The 22,051-nt window shown below is 37.4% G+C and overlaps 1 protein-coding gene across 1 annotated transcript in view; it reads right to left on the reverse strand.

The window, feature by feature from the left end:
- LOC117575147 (protein couch potato) overlaps window positions 1–22,051 on the reverse strand; it is a 68,690-nt gene that overhangs the window by 7,554 nt on the left and 39,085 nt on the right. Inside the window, 1 exon segment of the mRNA XM_052006887.1 lies at window positions 160–237. Within this exon segment, the coding sequence (XP_051862847.1) occupies window positions 160–237 (78 nt within the window).

The raw sequence follows: 22,051 nt of genomic DNA on the forward strand, positions 1-22,051 counted from the left end.
CTTAACAAGTTTTCAAAGCTTATGCAACCCTTTTTCTGAAGTATCTTTCAAACTATCTTTGGCCCTTTATCGAGCTCATAAGTTCAATTAAAATGTCTTTAATAGTTAATAGCTACAGCTTGAGCGAGATATGCAGCTGCTGATAGCTGGTTGACTCACCTCATAGGCTCTGAATAGCAAATAGAGCTCACGTGGCTTGGCATCCATTGGCAAACCACTGACGAACAATGTGCGCACCTGCAAGTAGGAAAGAGAGAGATGGAAATACATTTAACAAATCTGTGTGTGTATAGATTTAACCTGGTTTTTCTTCGCTATGTCGAGAAACCAATTTCCTATGATTGCGTAATTAAGTTAAAGCTGTCACGTCCTTTGGCCGGATTCAAACCTGAAACCCCAACACACACACACACACACACCAAAAAACCTTCAGCCTCAATTTCAATGTGTCAAATATTTAAATTCACTGCCGCTCTCTAAGCCCAAAAGTTCATGGCACTCACACAAACACACATTTCTTTATATGTCTGTGTGTGTGTATGTGTGTGTGTGTGAGTATGTAGTGATAATGAAACCAAATGGAATAAGCGCCATAAACGCTGAATTCATTAAGGCAACGACGTGACACGTTGCCACAGTAGATGTTTAAATGCAGAGTTGGGGGAAGCATCATTGCGCAGGGATTCAAAGCACAAGAGGTGAGGGAGAGGGAGACAGGGGAGAGGATGATGGTACTAATGAGCCTTGTCGCCGGTTTTTTTGTTTTTTTTTTGTTCTTCTTTTGTGTGTTGTATTTTTAACACCTAGGCAAAAGACAGCTTGCAAAGGGACAAACTGCGCAAGCTGTGAGCTGTTTTTGGTTAGCTGATTTTGGCATTTTTTGTATATACCTGTATAGTAATTATAATGAAGGGGTATATGCGACTATATATGCGACTTCGCAAAGTATTGAAACTTTAACAAATGTTATTCATTAAATGAATTGCTCTTTAAAACGTAGAAAACTAAAACTAGAGTTAAACTCCTTTGAATAGTTGACTATCAATTAAATATTGAACTCTTTTATCATATACTGAATACTGAAAATTAAACGTGATAAAAAAAACTTTTCAGATTATTAACAACTGCTGTAAACTTTGAATATTAATTAAAAATACAATTCACTATTGATGTTTTGGTACTCTTAGAAATCAAGAACAAAAGAGAGAAAATAAAACAATGTGACCAGACTTCAAGTCTTTAAAAATAGTTATTGTTACTATTGTATAATTGTTGACAAATATTCTTAAATTTGAATACTTAATAAAAAACGATTTATATTATATTAAATGTTTTCTAGAGAAACTGAAACAATGTGACCACTCTTTATGTTTTAAAAAACTTTATTGTTTCTATTGAAGGCGTTTTGTTAATCGAATTCTAAAAGGATAACAAATAACATTAAAGAGTTCTTTACAAATTTGTATTAAAAATCAACCGACAACTTTTTGAGTTGCAATTAAGATAACCTTAACAGGTATATTCTAGTCAAGTTTCGCGGTGTTCCTTTTCCCAACCTTTGTGTTGTCGTTTAGGGACTCATCCTGCGCAGAGTGACAGATTGTAAAAGGGAAGTCCATGTTTTGTGTGTATCTGTGTGTGTGAGAGTTAAAATTAAAACGTGTTCTATCGTGTAATCTAGCTATTGTTATCCAGCTGGGAAAGCAGCTGTGTAAAAATAGCTAAACATGTGCCACACTCGACGCCACACATGATTACATAGAGAGCACAGTTGGGAACTCTTTTACATTTGTAGAGAGAGAGTTGAGTTGCTCGGTTGCGACTTTAAAATTGTCCGGCCGCAATTTACAAATTAATTAACTCACTCGAGTGCCGGGCAGGCATGATAATAAAACGAAGAAGAAGAAGATGGAGGAACTGAAGTAAAAAGTAAAAAGAACGAAAATCCTTTGACGTAGTTTCGGCGCTTGCCAAAAAGGATCTGCAGGATACGCTCAGTTAAATAGCAATTAAAATTAATTTTTGCGCAGTCTGCGGTCTTGTTGCAACTTGGCTACGTCTCCGCCTTTTTTGTGGGGTCCACTAATTGGACGGGTAATGAGCTGAGCTCCTCGGCCCTTCCAAACGGACAACAGCAACAACAACAACAACAACAGCTACAGCTACACGAAGAATTGTGATGAAAATTAAAGAAAATTGAGCCAAGCAAACTAATTAGAAGCAAGAGCTCAATCCACAGAATTGTACTTGCGGTGTGGCAAATGCAATACTCGACTTCACACAGAAACTTTCGAGCTCAATTCCTGTTGCAAATGGCATTGAAATGCAATTATTTTATTTCCCCTCTAATCGTATGTGAGTCCATATCACATACACACACTCATACTGTACTTGTGTGTGTATGCGAATGAGATTTGTGAGTTGTACCTCAATTTGATAGCATGTCTCGGTGCACAAATATGCCAAGAGCAAACAACAGACAAGAGACAGGAAATGGAGCTCTGCTAGAGGTTGAACGCCCTGCACAGTGGGGCAAACAAGCTGAAAATCTTGATTTTACATATTTTTTTATATGTTTTATACTGTCAATTGAAATTTCCAATTTCATGGTTATTATAGAAATTGTAAAATGTTTTTCTTTTGATTTTGCTGTTTCTGTTTTCTGTTTCTAAATAATTGTTGTTTGATCTTTTATCATATTTCATTAAATATTTATGTTCTCTATTAAAATTGATAGATTCTTAATCTAAATCTTAATCAAACAATATTTATATTATATTATATAGTTCATATGTAGTGATTTATTATTATTATTTTCTTTTTTATTGAAATACAAATGACTTTATTATTTTATCTATTTTATAGTTGTCATGTCAATAAATTCTTTTGCTTTTTTATGATACAGCCAAATAATAGCAACGTTACCACTGTGTCTTGTGTTGGCAACCACAAAAGTCAGTTAGCCAGGCCAAATCAGCCATAGACGTGGCTAAGGGAGTTACTAACCTCTTGACTTGTTTTTGTTTGTCTTGTGTGTTTTGGCCACTGCGGAAATACATTCAACATTTTGGCAAGCTCTAGCACTACATCCTCAGCATCAGCATCAGCTACAGTCTGCAGCTTACAGCCCTGCCCCTTCTATTTGCCACACTCTTGATATTGTGTGGGCGGTTTACATTCGTATAAGTGTCTCTCTGTGTGTGTGTGAGTGTGTGTATTTGCGGATTCTGTCCAACTTTGGTTGCCAAATTCCATTTAAATACAGCAAAATGTCACAGAGTTGCAGTTTGGCTGTTGGTTTGTTGGTTGCTTGTTGCTGTTTTTGGTTGCAACCTTGCAACTTGGCCGCCTCTTTGCTTGGCAATGATTTCGTTACTGCAACGCCCCTCTCACCGCCCCTCCCCAACTGCTGTGTTTGGCTTTGCGGTTACTGAGCTGCTGCCATCAACTTTGCCAAGAAGTTGCAGCAATTGCGACTGCTTCTTCTTCTCCTTCCCCTTCTCCCCTCTCGCAATCTATTTGCTATTAGAGTCGAATATAGTTTTGCTTGGAGTTTCCCCAGTTGTTTATAATTATGGACACATGAAGTTTATGCGGTTGCTTCAATAAATTTGTGCTGTATCGAATTGCATATGCAAATATTACCCATACGCACTGTTGCTGCCGATAACTTTCCCAAGCTCTAGCTCTGAACCGACTGTTGTGGTCGTTGGCCTTGTTTTGTCTTTTGGGGGCCCCCCAATTGTAAATCACTCTCTAGTCAAGTGTTGACTTACAATAATTAAACGTGACACACACACACACATGTATACAGAGAGACTGTCACTTATTTCGAAAAGTGTTTATAGAAGCGATCATAATCGCCTCTAGAGCTGTGGGCGTCGTTACCAAGGCGTCTGAGGTGAGTCTCGTCGGAATTTTGCTAAAAGGCGTTAAATTGTAAGCGCTTGTAAATTGTCAAACAGCTGACAAAGCAGCAGACAAATCGAGAGGCAAATCATGTAAGAGAGGAAGCCAAAGCAAGACTAACCAAATACCCTGTAATGTGCATATATAAAAAAAACGTTTAGCGTTTGTTGCCACCAACATTTTTTTAAAATTTCAAATATACTAAATCAAAGTTTTAAATGTTAAACATGGTTAGCGTCTGTAATGTAACAGAACTAATTATTTATTTAATAAAAACTTTATCGATAGATTTATTGAATATTAGGAGTCATTGTGATATTAAAAGACAACGAAAAACACAAAAATTTTATGGCTGTCTCTCTATCGCTCGATAATATATCATTTAAATAAAAACAATTTATGTACTTAGAAAAATAAAAGATAAGTTTGAGCTCTTCAAAATCGTGAAGCTTTCTTGCAGCAACAACATTCATCTCGTTTGTCTCACTTTGTGTTGGGTATTAAACACACAGCAAAACACCGTCACAAATCGCAATACACAACGATTGCAAATATTTAAATAATTGTTGCTGTTGCTGTTGTTGACGGTGTTTTTGCTGCTGCTGCTGTTGCTGTTGCAGTTTACTGCGCGTCAAACGCCAACATCAACAATTCCAACATTGAAACAACTTTTGCTATTGACTTTTATCGCTTGACGGCGGCGGCATTTGCACAAAGTGTTTGCACAAAATTTTTTCTATAAATTGTTGGCAATTAAAACGTATTTAATATGCATTTGCGGGCCTCAGCGAATGCAAGATTAATAGCGTTGATAAAGTTATAAATAAATGAAGCAAAGCAAGCGTTGCATACGTGAGTTGAAAAAACATGCAAATGTTAGAAATTTTAAGAGGAAATAGATGAAAAGTGAATTTAATATATAATAAAATGTTGGCATAGATGAAAAGTTGAATATTGAATTTAATAAATAAATCAGAATTAAATTTGACAGTTTTGGTTATTTTTAATCAATATTTTTTAATATAATCTTTTTTTGCTTTTGGCAAATATTCATCAAAATTATATTTCCTTTAAATGAAGAGAAGCAAATTTAATTTATTCACTGCGAAATAATTTATGCAAAATTTGATTTCAATTTTGTGCTCACTTGAACAATTTTTAATGGCAAATTTGACACGGCATCGCTGGCTTAAAAGCGTTGAAAATTTATGCTTAAAGCTGGCCATAAATTTTTGGGCAAAATCTTGGCTTGCAATGTTTGCAAATCGCCAGATAACTGGCGCCTAATACACGACTCTTCGCCCCCGCCCACACTCACACACAAATACTGACTATCGTAGTTGTAGTTGCCTCGAAGCTTTTGATGCCAATTAAGTTGAGCGTCGAGTCAACTAAATGCCGTTGGCTGCCAAAGTTGACTGCAGTGAGTTGCTGCTGTTGTTATTGTTGCAGCTGGCATTGTTATTGTTGTTCCTGTGCTGCTGTTTGCTTTTGTTGTTATGCTTGCTTGTTTATTTAGTTTTTGAATTGCTTTTGCTGGCTTTTATTCTCTTTACTACGCATTCCTCTTGTTCTTTTTTTTCTTTTCTTTGCTCAGGCAAATCTTTAAGTGCAACAAAGAAGAGAAAAGCAAAAGCAACAGCTGCCGCAGGCAACCAGCTGCGAACTCTTCTAGAAGCTTATGTTGCAGCTTTGCTGTGACACTTGTTTATGGCTACTACAACAAGGGCACATTAACTAGATATACATAGTTGTTGAGCAATTAGTAAAGCTATGTCTTGTATTAATTGCTAACAAAATAATGAGACAATCAATAGCTATTTAAATTGTAGACTGCAGATAACACAAAACTGGTTGCTGCGGCTGCTTTGAATTGTTAAACACAAAAGCTATTGATTGCAAACTCGAGTTGGAATACTTTCTGTCTACAAAAGTTGCTGTTCATTGCTCAAAATAGTAGCAGCAGGCTTGTGTTGCAAACTAAATGAGTAAAGCAAATGAATGAGTGCCACATGCATGTGGCTGCCTCATATAGCAATTGTTGTTGCCGTTGTTGCTGCTGTTGTTGCTGCAATTGTTCTTGTTACTTGGTGTTTTGCCGCATTTTGCATACAAAATGACGGGGCGACCATTGTGAAAACGGGACTCGGGATGCATTGCAGCAATAGACAATTGCAGTTGTGCTTTGCCAGCAGCAGCAACACAACAGCAACAGCAGCAACAATAGCAATCACAATGTTGGCCAACTTCTGTTTTGTTGTGTGTTTTTTTCTTCCCTCTGTTTTTTTTTTTTTTTGGCTTAACTGAAACGTTTTTGTTTGCATTTTGCGCCTTTCCCCGGCTGCTTTCTTTGGCTGCTTGGCATTTGGCTCACGCGCGCGCTCGCTCCGCAACTAGCCGCAATCTGCCACGCCCCCACGCCACGTTGTTGCCGTTGCCGTTGCCGTGGTAGCAACCGCTCAATTAAACCTCTTTGGCCTTCGCGTTGCATTGCTGGCATTGCTTTAATCTTTCTCTTTCTCTCTCTCTCTGCTCATCCGTCCTTGTTTTTATGTTGTTCTCTATTTTGTTTTTTTCAACATTTTTCTAGAATTTGTGCTGCCATTGTTCGCGTGTTTTGCGCCAGATCCTGACGCTGCTCTGCTTTGCTTGTTTGCTGTTGTTATCTCTGTTTGTTGCAGTTGCGACAGCAATTGGACAGGTAATTAGCGTTGCTCTTGTCGCCTGCCTCTCATTTGATTAACGTCTTGAACCCGCCCATCGAAAAAAAAAACAAAAATAAATGAGCTAAGCACTTTTCTCTTTTATAAATCGCTTAATAAGCTGCCCTCAACAGCAGCTGGGGCAGCAGCAACCAAATGGCCAAAACTAATATTTTAATTGCTAGGCAAATAACTGACGGGTATAACAAACACATACATACACACACTCAGACACACACACACACCCGCAGCACATTGATGCAAAAGATACGATGAAACGAAACTTTTGCCTCGTTATGCTTATTTTACAAATTAGCCAAAATTTCGAGACACTTGCCACATACACACATACACACACACACGCACAGAGCACAATTCGAAGCAGAGAGACAAATGCAAAACAGCTGCGGGACATTTGCCACGCCCACTGGCTGGGCGGTAACGCCTACAAATGCGAAACAAAAATGGCAACATTTTCATGGCTGCAACTTTTGATTGCAAATTATTTGCAATACACACACACACAAGTACAGTGACTGCCAAAAGTTTGTAGCCGGCAGCCAAGGCAGATTTTTGCTTCTTCTTCTTGTTGGCAAACAAAAATTGTGTAACGAGATAAGGCCAACAAAATGAAAACAACAACAACAACAAAAACTACTATACAAAAATGCTGCAAAGTTGTGGGAGGGTTGTGTGTGTTGGGGGGAGTGGGGGCGTGGCTAAGAGCAATGCAGGCAAATATGAAACTTGACATTTTCGAAAATGCAACAACAACAACAACATCGAGAGAAGGAAACAAATTTCCAAATTTTAATAATTAAAACTCATTAACACTTTTGCCTAGAATGCAAAGCAGAGAAAGGGAATGGAAGGGAGGAAGTTGCTCTCCCAGCTGGACGAAGATTAAATAACAAATGAGCGATGACTCTTTACGGCAAAATACTTTTGGGGCCAACTGTGCGTAGGGGATGAAGCAAATGAATTGAGTTGAGAGTTGAGTTCGGGCGCTTATTAATAATTAACAGTGGCTGACATGAGACGTTGAAGGGGCGGAAAACTAGAGAGGAAAGGGAGGGGGAGAAAGCGGAGAGCAAGTCAAGAATTTGACACTTTGGAGCATTGTTTGTAATTTATGGCATTTTGCTAAATTGCAAATGCAACTGAATTTATTATAAACATTTCAAATTCACTTCATTATGGGACAAAGGGACAACACACACACACACGTGGCATGTTGCAAGTTGCAATTTAAACTAGGACAAGGCTGCATGCAAAAGCAACGAACACATATTGCATATGCAACATTTCTCAGCAGAGTGTCACGCTTGACGTGCCACGAAAACAACAAACGAAAAGTATAAAGAAAGAAAATTATTAACAATTCAACGTTTAGGCCAAGGCAAAAGAAATACGTTTCCGGGCAGCAGCAGCAAAAAACAAGTAAGAAAGCTACAGTCGAGTGCACTCGACTGTGAGATACCCGCTACCCATTTTGAATAAAAGCAATATATTTTGCGGTATATTTCTCAAAATATACCAAATATACTACAAAAATACTAAAAATATACCAAATGGTATATGTGGTATATCCATATAGTACTGCATTCAAAATATACCATAGACGGCACAATATACCAGATTGTCAGACAAAGTAACTAAGACCCCTAGTAAGTAGGCGTTTTTGCCCATACAAAAGTATTTCTTTAATAACTTCGACAATTTTTATCTGATCGCAACCAAATTTCCAGGAATCATAACTACTATAGTAATTATTGTATACACCAAAATTCGTAACTCTAGCTTTAAAATTACGCTTGTTATTCGATTTTTTTGATTTGCGTGGGCGGAAGTGGGCGTGGCAAAAATTTGAAACAAACTTGATCTGCGTGCAAACATAACAAATGCTGTCGAAAAAAAATTATAGCTCTATCTCTTATAGTCTCTGAGATCTAGGTGTTCATACGGACGGACGGACAGACACACAGACACACAGACGGACAGACGGACATGGCTAGATCGTCTCGGTTGTTGACGCTGATCAAGAATATATATACTTTATAGGGTCGGAGATGCCTCCTTTTACCTGTTACATACATTTCCTGTCGGCACAAAGTTATAATACCCTTCTACCCTATGGGTAGCGGGTATAAACAGAATAAGAAAGCTACAGCCGAGTGGGCTCGACTGCGAGATACTCGCTACCAATTTTGATTAAAAACAAAACTGTTGCATACTGAAATATACAGAATGCCATATTTGGTATATTGATATACCACTAACTTCCAAGTACACAATATGCTAGATTGGTATTATTCTTAACAGTATTATACTTAAATTATACCAAATGAATATACCGCAAAATACAAAAATATACTAACGGCTTTAATTTGTTTATTAATATAATACTATATTCCAAATATACCAGATTGGCATTATTCTTAACGGTATTATTTTAAAAATATACCAAATTAATGTACCGATAAATAGAAAAATATGCCAATATTTGGTATATTCATATAGTACTACATTCAAATTATACCATACCAGTTCAAAATATATCAGATTATTAGCCAAAGCAAATTGTTTGCCACAAAAGTTTGTTCACAAAAGTATTTCTTAAAACCTTGGAACTTAAAGAATCATAAATACTTGGCTATATAGTCCCGGCTGATCAAGAATATATATACTTTATGAGGTAGGAAATGCGTCCTTTTGCTTGTTAAAAAGATTTCCTGCAGGCACAAAGCTATAATACCCTTCTTCCGTATGGGTAGCCGGTATAAAAAAGAAAACTATAAAAACCAAATGACAAAACAATAGACAAAACTGAGCCTTGGACTCGAATGTGAAACAAAACGTGTCCGAAAGCAACTGCAGGCACTGTGCTCCTATTGTCCTCTCCACACAGACGAACCATTTGACAGGGAACATTATTAAAACACAACCTGTCCGAGGAAAGAGAGAAAAGCATAGTAGAGACTAGTTACGAGTCCTTCAACTGCTGCCAAGTGTTAAGCCTAATGAGCTTTCGACGAGCTTAAAATCCCGACAACAACAAGACTAATTAGATTATGCTTTAGCTTATGGAAAGTTTTAAACAGGATAATAACACAGCTGAATAATTGTTTTCACTTTTTTCATTGCAGCAGATGACTATAAAATTGCGATAATTGTAAGTATTAAATATGTTTATACCCGCTACCCATAGGGTAGAAGGGTATTATAACTTTGTGCCGACAGGAAATGTATGTAACAGGTAAAAGGAGGCATCTCCGACCCTATAAAGTATATATATTCTTGATCAGCGTCAACAACCGAGACGATCTAGCCATGTCCGTCTGTCCGTCTGTGTGTCTGTGTGTCTGTCCGTCCGTCCGTATGAACACCTAGATCTCAGAGACTATAAGAGATAGAGCTATAATTTTTTTTCGACAGCATTTGTTATGTTTGCACGCAGATCAAGTTTGTTTCAAATTTTTGCCACGCCCACTTCCGCCCCCGCAAATCAAAAAAATCGAATAACAAGCGTAATTGTAAAGCTAGAGTTGCGAATTTTGGTATATATAATAATAACTATAGTAGTTATGATTCCTGAAGATTTGGTTGCGATCAGATAAAAATTGTCGAAGTTATAAAAGAAATACTTTTGTATGGGCAAAAACGCCTACTTATAAGGGTCTTAGTTACTTTGGCTGACAATCTGGTATATTGAGCCGTCTATGGTATATTTTGAATGCGGTACTTTATCGATATACCACATATACCATTCGGTATATTTTTAGTATTTTTGCAGTATATTTGGTATATTTTGAGAATAATACCGCAAAATAGATTGCTTTTATTCAAAATGGGTAGCGGGTATCTCACAGTCGAGTACACTCGACTGTAGCTTTCTTACTTGTTTTTTCATTGAGCGGATAATGAGTAAAGTCATTGAACATGAATTCAATTTTGTCAGTAATACAGATTACAGAATTTTATTCGCTTTTGTGTTGTCAATTTTATGGTTATCTCCCTTACATTCGCAAACTTCTTCAAACATTTCACTAACGCTGTTCTCAGTGGAACCGATATAGCAATCACACGATATATCATAATCGTTTCCCAATATTATTTCCAATTGATTGTGCGAGAATTTGAGTATCGGTTGTGAACTATAACTTTGTTGGCAGCCCCAAAAGAATATCTCCTGATCGTCCAACTCGGAGCCACCGCAAGTTCTTTCATGGCACAAACTGCTTGGCAACTGTTCGTCAAATATAATAACACTAAGTAGCGCCCAGCTGCCAACGAAAGCCATTAACAAATATTCCATTGCCTCGAAATGACTTCTTCCTGATAATAACAGCAGATTTTGCCATTGAATACGCTTTGTGCCTGCTGCCAAGGTGCGTAGTATAAACAATTGATATCGAACGGGCTGCCACAATAGCTCCACAAAGGACATAATTTTAAACTATACAATTTTTCTGTTAATAATTTAGTTAAATTTGTTGCCAGAACTGACGGAAAAACTTTAAGTCAGCCTACTAGCTGCATTTGCTTATAGATCGTTGAAAGTGCAACTCGAATGTTAAATTGTTAAACTCCCTTTTTCGAGGGAATTTCCAACTTTAGTTGTGTCACATGTTTCGTTGTTAATCAACTCATTTTCACACCTTTTGCTGCACTTTTCACGCAGCACGCAGTGCGTCAGTAAATTAATGCAGAAATGTGTTGGGGGAACTTTTGCCAGTAGCTCATTAGGCAAACATGACACCTTTTTGGCTCATGCACACAACAATTTTTGCGTGGCAACCAATAAAATGCATATACATATGCGATGAGCAGTTTTTGGTTGCGTTTGTGTGTGTGTTTGGTTAATGCAAAACTGCGTCAGCTAATTAAGATTGAAGCTGCCGCAGAGCAATGTGGCACCCCACACACACACACACACATACATATAGAGTAACAGAGCAACAGCAAGCGCGCCACAAAAGCCAGCAAAAAGTCAGCAAGCTAATTTATTATGCCAAGCGTACGAGTTGCCCCGCGGGGCATTCAAAGCAAGGAAGAGAAGGGAATGTTGCCATGGGGAAAGCAGAGAAATGCTGCTGTAAATGCAACGCTTAGGTAAATGTGCTTAACTAGAAACTAAAGTTGCAGGCGTGTTTAACTGGCAGGTGCTAACGTGGCAAGCTTTTCTCATTATATTGATAATACAAGTAAAGGGACAGCTGCAAACAATTTGCTGTTGGCAAAGCTCGAGATCATACTCAAAGGCGAATCTCAATAAATTTGCAGCATATTTTTTTTTTTTGTGTGTTTTCAAATCAAAACGAATCAGCGCATTTTTGGGTCAATCACAGAAAAAAGAGGAAAGAGGCTGTGCAGAGTGAGAGTGAGAAGAAGAAGTCTTCACATGAATTACGTGCCTAGTATATGCTTGTTAAATACTGTGTAATTCTAAGGCACAAAATGGGGTTGCTTTGCTGGCAAATTGAATTTTAAATTCTTTTGTTTAATTCCTAGAACAATTAGCTTATTTGTCTCTGGCTGCAACTTAATTAAGCTTTGATGTTGTTTCCCTAAACCTTAACTCGAGGGTATCGTCAAAGTTGATGGCCTAAAATGTTGTTGGCCCTCGTCTACTTCTAATCTTGGCTCTAACGAGCACAGTTCCAGGACTCGCTTTGGCAGGTTCTGCTCCGATTGACCAAACAACAGGGCATGCATATTAAATACCTCTGTCGGAGAGAAAAAGCAAAAATTCTTCGCTATATTTTCGTTTTTCTTTTTTTTTTGGGTTTCTATGTAAGCTGACTAAGTCCCTTTTCCTCACATTCTCTCTCTCGCTCTCCCTTTGTTGGCAACGCGTTGTGAGGCTCTTAAATAAATGATGCTGGCGCTGCGGCTTTTGGAATGCGATTCGCTTTCAATCGGCCAAAACACTTGATGGTTAAGTGAAAACTGCGCCGAGACACTTGACAACACTCGCTCTCCCTCTCACTCTCTTTATCTCGTTGCTTTTCTATTTACACAGCAGTTCAATGTGATGCGGCAGCTGTAATGATTTGTTGCATTATCCATAGCATACTTATTGGGGCATTGAGCAAAACATTTTTATTTCGTGTATTTTTTGCATGATTGTTTGTTGTTTGTGTTTTGTAATTTGTATTTGTACAACAAATTGCTGAATGCGTTTTGTGTTGATTGTTGATAATTAGTTTGCCAGCATCAACAACGAAAACAATAAAATTGCATGACAATTGTCACAAACATTTGTGCTTATTTATTATTTATAAACCGGTCACTGAGGACAATAATGTTGTGTTGGCTACTACTGCCAAAAACAATTCACATTTCACATATATTTCGCAATTTTGCGATTCACCACAAAACATTTGTGAATAATTGAAACCCGACCAATTATCATCCAGCTTGTCAGTTGACAAAACAAACAACTGGAACAGACACACACGAAAATATTACACATTATCCCAAAACTCACACAAATAAATGCGTTATTAAAATATTTATAAATGTTATTTACACGCCCAAGGATAACATATATATCACTAACTGTATAATGATCTGTCACAAATTTTATGGACTGTTGTCATGTTAACTAACTAGGGGAGACACATCATTCATTTTATATTTTGTGCACTCTGCAATTTTAATGCCGAATAAATTTTCAGCACCGAGTCACTCTAAATTGAGAAGGTATTTCATAGCATATTAAATTCGCATTAGAAAACACACAAATGCTGAATAATTGAAAGTTGTGTGCGCAAATAGAAAAGAAATTTCTAATCGAAAATATTCTTACTTTGCACAATTTGCACATTTATTATTACTTTGTCTCACACTGCACAAGGATTATTTATTCTGGCAAGTTGACACAATAAATATTTAGCATGTATTTACATAATCTATATCAATATCAAAGTTATAGTATTGTGTGCTCTTCTTATGTCAGCTCATTGTCAACGCTTTTAATTTGATTGTGTTTAAATATTTAAACAATTATAATTGTCTGCAAGATGCTTGGCTAATGACAAGTCTCTCTCTGTGTCTCTTATATTTCCCAGTCCTCAATTCTCCTCTCTCTCTCTCGTTGGCATAACCATGTCCCTGTTGTGTTGGCGACTGCATTGATTATTCGGGCATTTTAAGTGCTTTGGTATTTTGTGTTTAATCTGCACATTTGTTGCATAATTTATGTGGCTGCCGCATTGTTGCAGTTGCCGCTGCAGCAGTTGCCACAGCCACAGCCACTGCCACATTTGCCAGTCTAACTTTGGTTTCGTTGTCCGTCCTTATCCATCTAGTTGTCCGGCTTGATTTGAATGCCAAATGAAGCTGCTGTCAACTACTAGTCAGGGTTTGTTCATTGGGGAACCGTTTTGACATTTTGTTATATTTACGCAATTTATTTTATTGCCAGAGATCAAAGCAAATTGCACAATTGGCCACTGCAGTTGTTAGTTGTTATTATTTGTAGCTGCTGCTTCTACTTCAGCTTCTCGAATTCTTTTTTTAGAGAGTATTTTTTACGCTTTAGTTTTATTGGCGCGTGTTTGTTTTGTTTGTCGACGTCGTCGTCGTCGTCGACGCTTCGCTGAGTGTTGGTAAACAGAATTTATTTGTCAATAAAGCTGTCACTTCATTACGGCTATTGTCCTTGTTCCTGTCGACGATAACTCACAGCCCAGCTCCCCTCTACTTCTTCCCTGTTCTCCCTCACTAACTATCTCCACCTTGCTGTCGTCGTTGTGTCTCTTTGGCTTGTCCAGCCAAACCGTTTAACAATGGCGCGCAAATTTTCGCGTCCAGAAATAAACTTGCATTATTGCTTTTCTGCGGGGCAACAGACTGAGACAGGTAGAGAGAGAGCGAGAGAGCGAGAGAGAGTCGCGGGACCATACACCCAAAAGCCAATACCTGAACGCTGTCTGTTTGGTCTGACATTAATGAATTTGCTGCTGTCAATATGGCCAACTACCAAGCTACCAATGCAAACGTTGGCTGCCAGCCATTCACTCTGCTCCTGCTCCTGATGGTGTGTGGCCAAACGGGAGTAATGTTGCTGTGCTGACTCCTGTGTGAGTTCTGTGTGCTGCTGTTGCACAAAAAACAACAAACGGGCGGGGCAACTGCCAAAGGATGCGCTATCCTCACACAAACACACACACACACTCACTGGGAGTGGATGACTGAATGACGATGACATTGGCTGCTCGCTGTCGCCGACGTTCTCGTTGTCGTCTACCCAAAATGTTCGCATTACAATTTTCATTTTTGATGTCTATTGACAGAGCGCAATATGCGACTGATGGTACAGTGGGGTCTACACACTGTACAGTGGAGTCAAGAGGAGCACAACTGTTTCATTGCTGTCGTCGCTGGCAGTTGTTGGTGTTGCTGTTTGAATAACTTTTATTAGGCTACTGGGAATTTGACAGTTATTTTGTAACGCATTCCCAGGGATTGTGCTTGTACTTTTTGCGCAAAGAAAACTTTGAACGGAATCAGGGGATCGAATGAAGTTTTAATGCTTGTGGCAAATTTTTGCAATAAAAATATTAGACTTTTGCTATAGAAACTATTACAAAAGCAATGTTATACTAAATTATAAAAATTAAATAAGTTTAGCTTAGAAAAATTATATAAATAATAGTGGAATATTTGTTTATTTGAATTTTCTTCACTAAATAAAATTAGTAAATTTGAATTTAGTGTTGTTGATTATAAAAAATACAAAACTATATTAAAGTGATTCAATAAATTCAAGTAGTTCTGTAAAATATTTGGAATTTTGTTTTTTTCTAATTTAATTGAGCGTTGAAAGATGAGAATCCAAAATAAATTGAAGTGCTTTCATTGCAGTAAAATATTTTGAACATCAATTACCTTTGCAGTTTTTATAATTTGAATATTTCGACTATAATTTTTTAGTTCTTTTGTAGTTATGCGCATAAAAACTGCAAATATTTGCCATGTTAATTGATGGTCTTACATTTTTTTATAGTGTATTTAAACATTCGTTTTTTTATTGAATTGCTGCGCTTGTTACTTTTTCCGGATGTAGTTGACGTTGTACCCGATGCAGTTGTTTTTGTAGTTGTTGTTGTTGTTGTTGCTGGCAGTTGCCAAACAACACCTTTTGCAATTTTTTGGCCCGACTGTCGCTTAATTTGTATTTGGCCCTTTGCATTTTATGCTGTTTGATTTGCCTCTGCCTCTGTGCAGCACATTTAACTTGATCGAAAAGTTCTAGGAGACAACGAGAGAGGGATGGGAAAGGGGAAGAGATGATATTGGCAGAAGGGGAAGCCAGACTCAATTACGCGCTTGTTTGTGCCGATATTTGTGCAATGAAACTCAATTGTATTAACACCCCATTGAGAGAGAAAGATGAATGCGAATCCCGCAAAAAAAAAAAAAAATGTCGCCGTTTGCTTTAAGTGAAAACTGTCGCTGACAGCTTCATTAAATTCAGCAATTTGTTTCTCTTTTTTTTTGTGATGGAGTTGCCACAATTCAATGAATTTGGTAATGCACTTGAAACGCATTTGTTAATTACAGTTGCATGCATTTCAAATGAAAGCCAAATATTTGTCGTTTACTCTGTAAAGATTTTCATTTAACTCAATTGTTAAAACTATTCGCAAAAAAAAAAGAGAAACTACAATATGTTTTTCTGTTTTATGCTGACCCACAACAGAAAAAGCAAAGTAATTAATATTAATTAATTTAAAAAAAGCGAGCATATGCATTGCGCACATAGCTGTGAAATTTTATTATAATTTATGATGAATACTCTGCTGTTAAAATATATATTTTAGCATGAATATCGAATTGCAAGTTGGAATTGTTTAATATTCCATTTTTATTTGCAATTTAATCGTTAGAGTATCAATTAGTCACTCATCCAAAACATTTACTACTTTTTCAATTGTTTTTCTCCTCAGCATTTGCTTCAATTTCGATTTATGAATAAAATCAACCAACGACCACGAAAATGCTAATTAAAATCGTTAAAGACTCTTGTCGACGGAAGTGGAATGGCGTCAGTTCTCTCTGCCCAATGACAACACATTTCAATTTGCAAATCAAATTGCGCAAAATTGTGTACCGAACAAATTTTTGTGAAGCCAAAGTCCAGACGTTGGCTCTAAAAAACATTTCATTTCATCAGCACCTTACTTTATTTACCTTCATTGCAAAAGTTTTGGGCCAGGGCGTGTCAAACTCTGTGCAATTAAAGTAACGCTAACTGGTCTCGAAAAACTTTGATAAATGCCCTTCCTCTCAACCCTGTCTGTCACGGTGTTGCCATGGCAAATATTTTTCATTAAATTAAGCAATCAGTTAGGCAAGTCAGAGACAGTTTTCCCAAAGAGTTCAAGTGGAAGCGAAGCAAAGAAATGGACAAAAAAAAAGAGGTGCGAAAACAACTAAAATATGCGACTATGACAGTTGCCATAATTAATAATAATATTGATTGAAGTAATTGCAGCAAATTTTGTAATGAAATTGTTAGTTAAAATTCTCGATTTTATACCCGTTATCCAAAAGGTAAGAAGGGTATAATAACTTTGTGCCTCTAGGAAATGTTTGTCACAGACAGAAGGAGGTATCTACCTATAAAGGATATATATTTTTGATCAGCGTCAAAAGCACACACGATATGTCTGTCTGTGTCTGTCTATCTGTCTGTCCAATCGGGTCTTAGTTGCTTAGACCGACCATCTAATATATTTTGGGACATACATTTGCACTCTATGGTATATTTTGAATATAGTACTATATCAATATACCAATTACATCCCTGGTTATAGTTTAGTATTTTTGTAGTATTTAATTTGGTATTTTTAAAATTTTATACCACTCTGTTTTGCTTTACCCTCTAATATAAATAAATATAATAAATATACCAATTATAACATTCGGTATATTTTTAGTATTTTGTAGTATATTTTAAAATGAATACCGCTCTGTTTTGCTTACATTAAAAATAGATAGCGTGTATCTCTCTGTCGAGCACACTCCACTGTAGCTTCCATCTTTGTCTTTTCCTTAAATTTGATTTAAAGTTGCACTTCTCTTGAAGTTGTTTTAAATTTCGTTGAACTTTAAATTAATGCGATTTTGCTTATGCCACAAATTTAATATTTCAACAAGAGCCAACAAACATGCATTTTCTTGGATTTTCTTGCTAAACATTTTTGCTATCTATGCTTGTGGCCAAGTTGTTGTTAGCCAAGTTCTCTCTCTCTCTCTCTCTCTCTCTCTCTCTCTTTGCTGCCCAGCATTCATTAGACTGCTGCTAACACAATGCATAAATATTAATATGGCAGTTATAGTCAGTGAGCTTCTGTTGTTGTTGTTGTTTTTTTTTTAAGCTTTGTAGCTATTTTGAAAATCATACTCACACACACACATAGAGAGAACGTATTTTTTACAGCAGCGTTTGCATTTCATTAGCCAAAGTGGCATTGTGTGGGAGTGTGTGTAGCCTCGCATAAAAATAGAGCACATTTAGCAACGGAAGCCAACAACAACAACAACAACGAGAAGAACAAGAACAACCATTGAAAAAGCAAAACGCAGAAAATGCAAAGTATCCAAATAGACTGAAGGACACTCTAAGCGCTGTGTCCAAGTGTGTCTGTCCTCAGCAGGACGCAGTAGCTAAAGCAGACACAATGAGTAGATGCAGCAGAGATACCCTATAAATTTTGTACCTTACTTTTTGTTTAGACTTTTATAACAGTTGAATCTAGAAATGTTTTGCAATTCAATGTAATTTCTTTTGTAGAATTCTCTCAAATTAAATACCTTTCTTTGCTTTGCTTTTATAGTACATGTAAGCATTCTTCTACTGTACTTTCCTTTCCTACTTTCATGGTTGTCATTACCTGTCCTACTGAGCAACCTTTGCTCCACTATATTACAGGGTATATTGTATGCTAAGCGGCTGCTGACTCTATCTCTTTCCACAGCTCGTTTACTCTGCAAGCATTACCAATGACCAAGTGGGAAAAAAGGACTACAGAGAGACAGAGCTCTATGCATATGTATGTGTGTGCTTAAGTGTTTGTGTGTGTGCTAGTGTGTGTGTATTGTCACACGCTGTCAAACCCGCTTTAGCCCCAAGTCAGTCGCACTCATTGACAGTGAGCAGGCAGATTGTCAGCTGCGTTTGCTGCTGCTACTGTTGCTTTCGTCCTTCATCCTCCACTTGGCTATTCTTATTTTTAGCCATGCGGCTAATTGTGAGTGACACGGCTAGAATTAAGCCGCCGCACTTACTCTGTATGTATGTGTGTGTGTGCGCATCGATGGCAACTCAAGTGAGTGTGAAAATCGCTGGTAATTATCGTCAAGTGTGAGAGAGAGAGCGACGAATGCCATTGTGCTCGGGGGTCAAACGCAGCCTAAAGACTGCTATTAATAGTTTCGCTTTAAGCGCACTGAAATCCTTAAAGTCACTTTTGAACATTTTTCCAGTTGGCCGTCTGCCAGCTGCCAACTAATAAAGTTGCCACAACAGCAAAATAGTGTTTTGCAAAAAAGTTTACCTAATTTGTGGCAACTGCAACTGCAACTGAAACTGTAGCAGAAAGCAAAGTGCGAAAACTTGCACCGCAAAAATGTCGAAAAGAATGAAACTGCGAAATAAGAAAGAAAGCAAACTCAGACATTGCGAAAATAACAGTGGAAAAGAAATTGACAGCAGTGGCTAAGAAAATGTTGCAGAATTATGTCGAATGCAGCATGAAATATGAAATATTGACAGTTCCATGCGGCAGCTAATAATATGGTTGAAATTTAGGTTGAGTTGCTAGATCAGCCAATAATAAATTTGATTTAAAGCTCAAATAAAAAGTATGATAAACTCTGAATTATTTTGTTTATTCTCTAATAAAACTTAAAAAAAGTGCCTATATTTTATTACGTTCATATAAAACGAATATTAAAATTGTCGTGTAATATTTGTATTACGAAGCTTTCAGTTGATTTCTGTATGAAATGTTGACACTTCAATAATAAACTTTATTGAAAGTTATAATAAAAAGTATGATAAACTCTGAAGTATCCTTTAATAAAAGTTTAAAGAAAATGCTTAGCCTTTTTTTACGCTTTTATAAAACGCAAAATGAAATTGTCATGTAATATTTGTATTACGCAGCTTTTAGCTGATTTCTGTATATAAGCACTTCGTTATCCTTTCCGAAGACAGTTATCAACAGAATCCCACACACAGAGCTTAATGCGAAAACAATTCTCGGCGAAAGAAACTGCAAATCCTTGGCTGACAAAAGGCGCAACTACTACTTTAAACTACTCACAGAGTCCACAAGCAGATAAAGACATTTTTCATATGTCTGATTGTCGCTTTTGGTATGCGCTATCTCAGCTGCTGCTGCCTCGAGCTTTTTCTCTCTGTCTGTCTGTCTGTCTGACTGCCTGTGTCTAACCCTCAAGGATAACTCGCTGTGATTTCCTTTCCGCTTGCAAGTGAAGATTTGTTTGTTGGTTTTGTCGCATTTTATCGTTCGCCATCCCTTTTTATGTGCAGCCATTTTTTTTTTTTTTATCACCCAACGTGCTTTTGGTTGTGGTCTCCCCTTCCCTTCATTCAAAATGTGCCTCTGCACGTTTATCTTGAAGCGACATTTTGTAACAATTTTTATTGTTTTCTGCCGCTGCTGCCGAAGCCGACGACGACGCTTTGGCTTTGAGCGGGCTTTTGGGGGCTTTATCATGCCGCCAGGACACAATTCAAAAGCAGACACTTGAACCGAATGTAAGCAACTCGTTCTTATCAGTTATAAGCTGCAAGCAATGTGTCTCTCTCTCTATCTCTCTGTGTGTGTCTTCGATTTATTTTGCGATTTGTGTCTGCCAAAAATGAACTCGAAATTAAATCAGCCACATCAAGTGGAGAGAAAGAATGATGCAGCTAACCAAGTCAAGAAATCATTTTGTGTTCATCGAGCAAAAAGCAAATGCGACCCATATTTCTCTGTTTCGCAGCTGCAGGCGCCAAAAACTGCCTCTCAACTGACAGGCACGTGCCTGGCCTCAAAAAAGGCCCCAAGAAGAAGTCAGAAGTTTTCGGCTTGCCAAACAAACTTGAAAATTGTGTGAAGCCTTTTTGCCAACGTCAACAGCATTTTAAACTGCATTGCTGCTGCTGTGCCTTTGGCCAATTGTTGACTTGATTTTTGTGCAATTTCTGGCTTATTGCACAAATTTTTGTGGCGCTTTTGGCAAGCAGCCTCCTATGGCAGCCTCTTTTTGCAGTCACGTGCCACAATCGCCTGGCCAACGGTGCGGCTCATCAATAATATGAGCTTTCTCAAAGGAGGTGCCTTGGCTCTGGGCTTGCTACGATGCTAAATTAAGTTGCAGTAAATCTTTTCTCTAAATCGTTGAACATTGCCAAACGAGGCGAACAACATAACCAAAGCCAAATGACTGACAATGCAGCAGCAACAACAACGAAGCAACGGAGGCAGCAGCAGTCGCAACAATAGCAACACACAGAGAGGCGTCAGTCAGTCAGTTGCATGTCAAAAGTGTTGGGCCATTGAAGTGGATTTCGCTCTGATGCGACTGACAGACAGCAAAACACAGCACAACACACAGAAAACAACACAACACAGCATCAACAGCAACAGCAGCAGCTCAAGGCGCCGCCTTGAAGTATGCAACGAAAAATGGGGGAAAACGAATTGACAGCTAAAGCGGCAAAAACAATGCGATGGGTGATAAATGCAAATGATAAGTGAGCAAATACCTTGCAGATGATTTTAATTAAGAGAAGTGAGAAATACAAAGCTAGAATTATGTAATGGGTGAGGTTAAAGTGAAGTTCTTAAATATTGATATACCAAAGCTTACTTGAATACATGAAATTGAATGCTAAAGCTTAGCTACAATATTTCTTTATAAAAAAACTTTGTTTGCAGCTTAACTACTTCAAAAATATTGTATTTGAATTAAAGCAGGACTTAAAATAAATGCATAATATATGTGATATTCTTATAATCAACATGGCGTATGCTTAATATAGTAACGAATGAATGTAATATAGGAATGAATGTCTCTCCTAGGAATAGCGCAGTTTCTAGTAAAAATACTTTAAATAATAATTATTTTTAATTGAAGCTTCAACATGGCGTATGCTTGATATACTAATATCAACTTCGAATTACAAATATTGCAGAATAGACTTTACTTTGTTGTCATTCAGAGACTCAGCTGTATTGACAAAGTTGTCGAACTGCTTTAAGACCAACATTTGCTTACATTGCACTTAGCTTAGTTGCTGCTTTACAACTCTACAGCAAAATTCTAAATTGCACTTATCCAGCGAAGCTGTCGCCATTTTGCATATATACCCTTCTAGACATCACGACTTTTTACGAGGTGTCTTCCATAAC

This window comes from Drosophila albomicans, chromosome 2R (assembly GCF_009650485.2).
Source record: "Drosophila albomicans strain 15112-1751.03 chromosome 2R, ASM965048v2, whole genome shotgun sequence".
NCBI classification, from domain to species: Eukaryota; Metazoa; Arthropoda; class Insecta; order Diptera; family Drosophilidae; genus Drosophila; species Drosophila albomicans.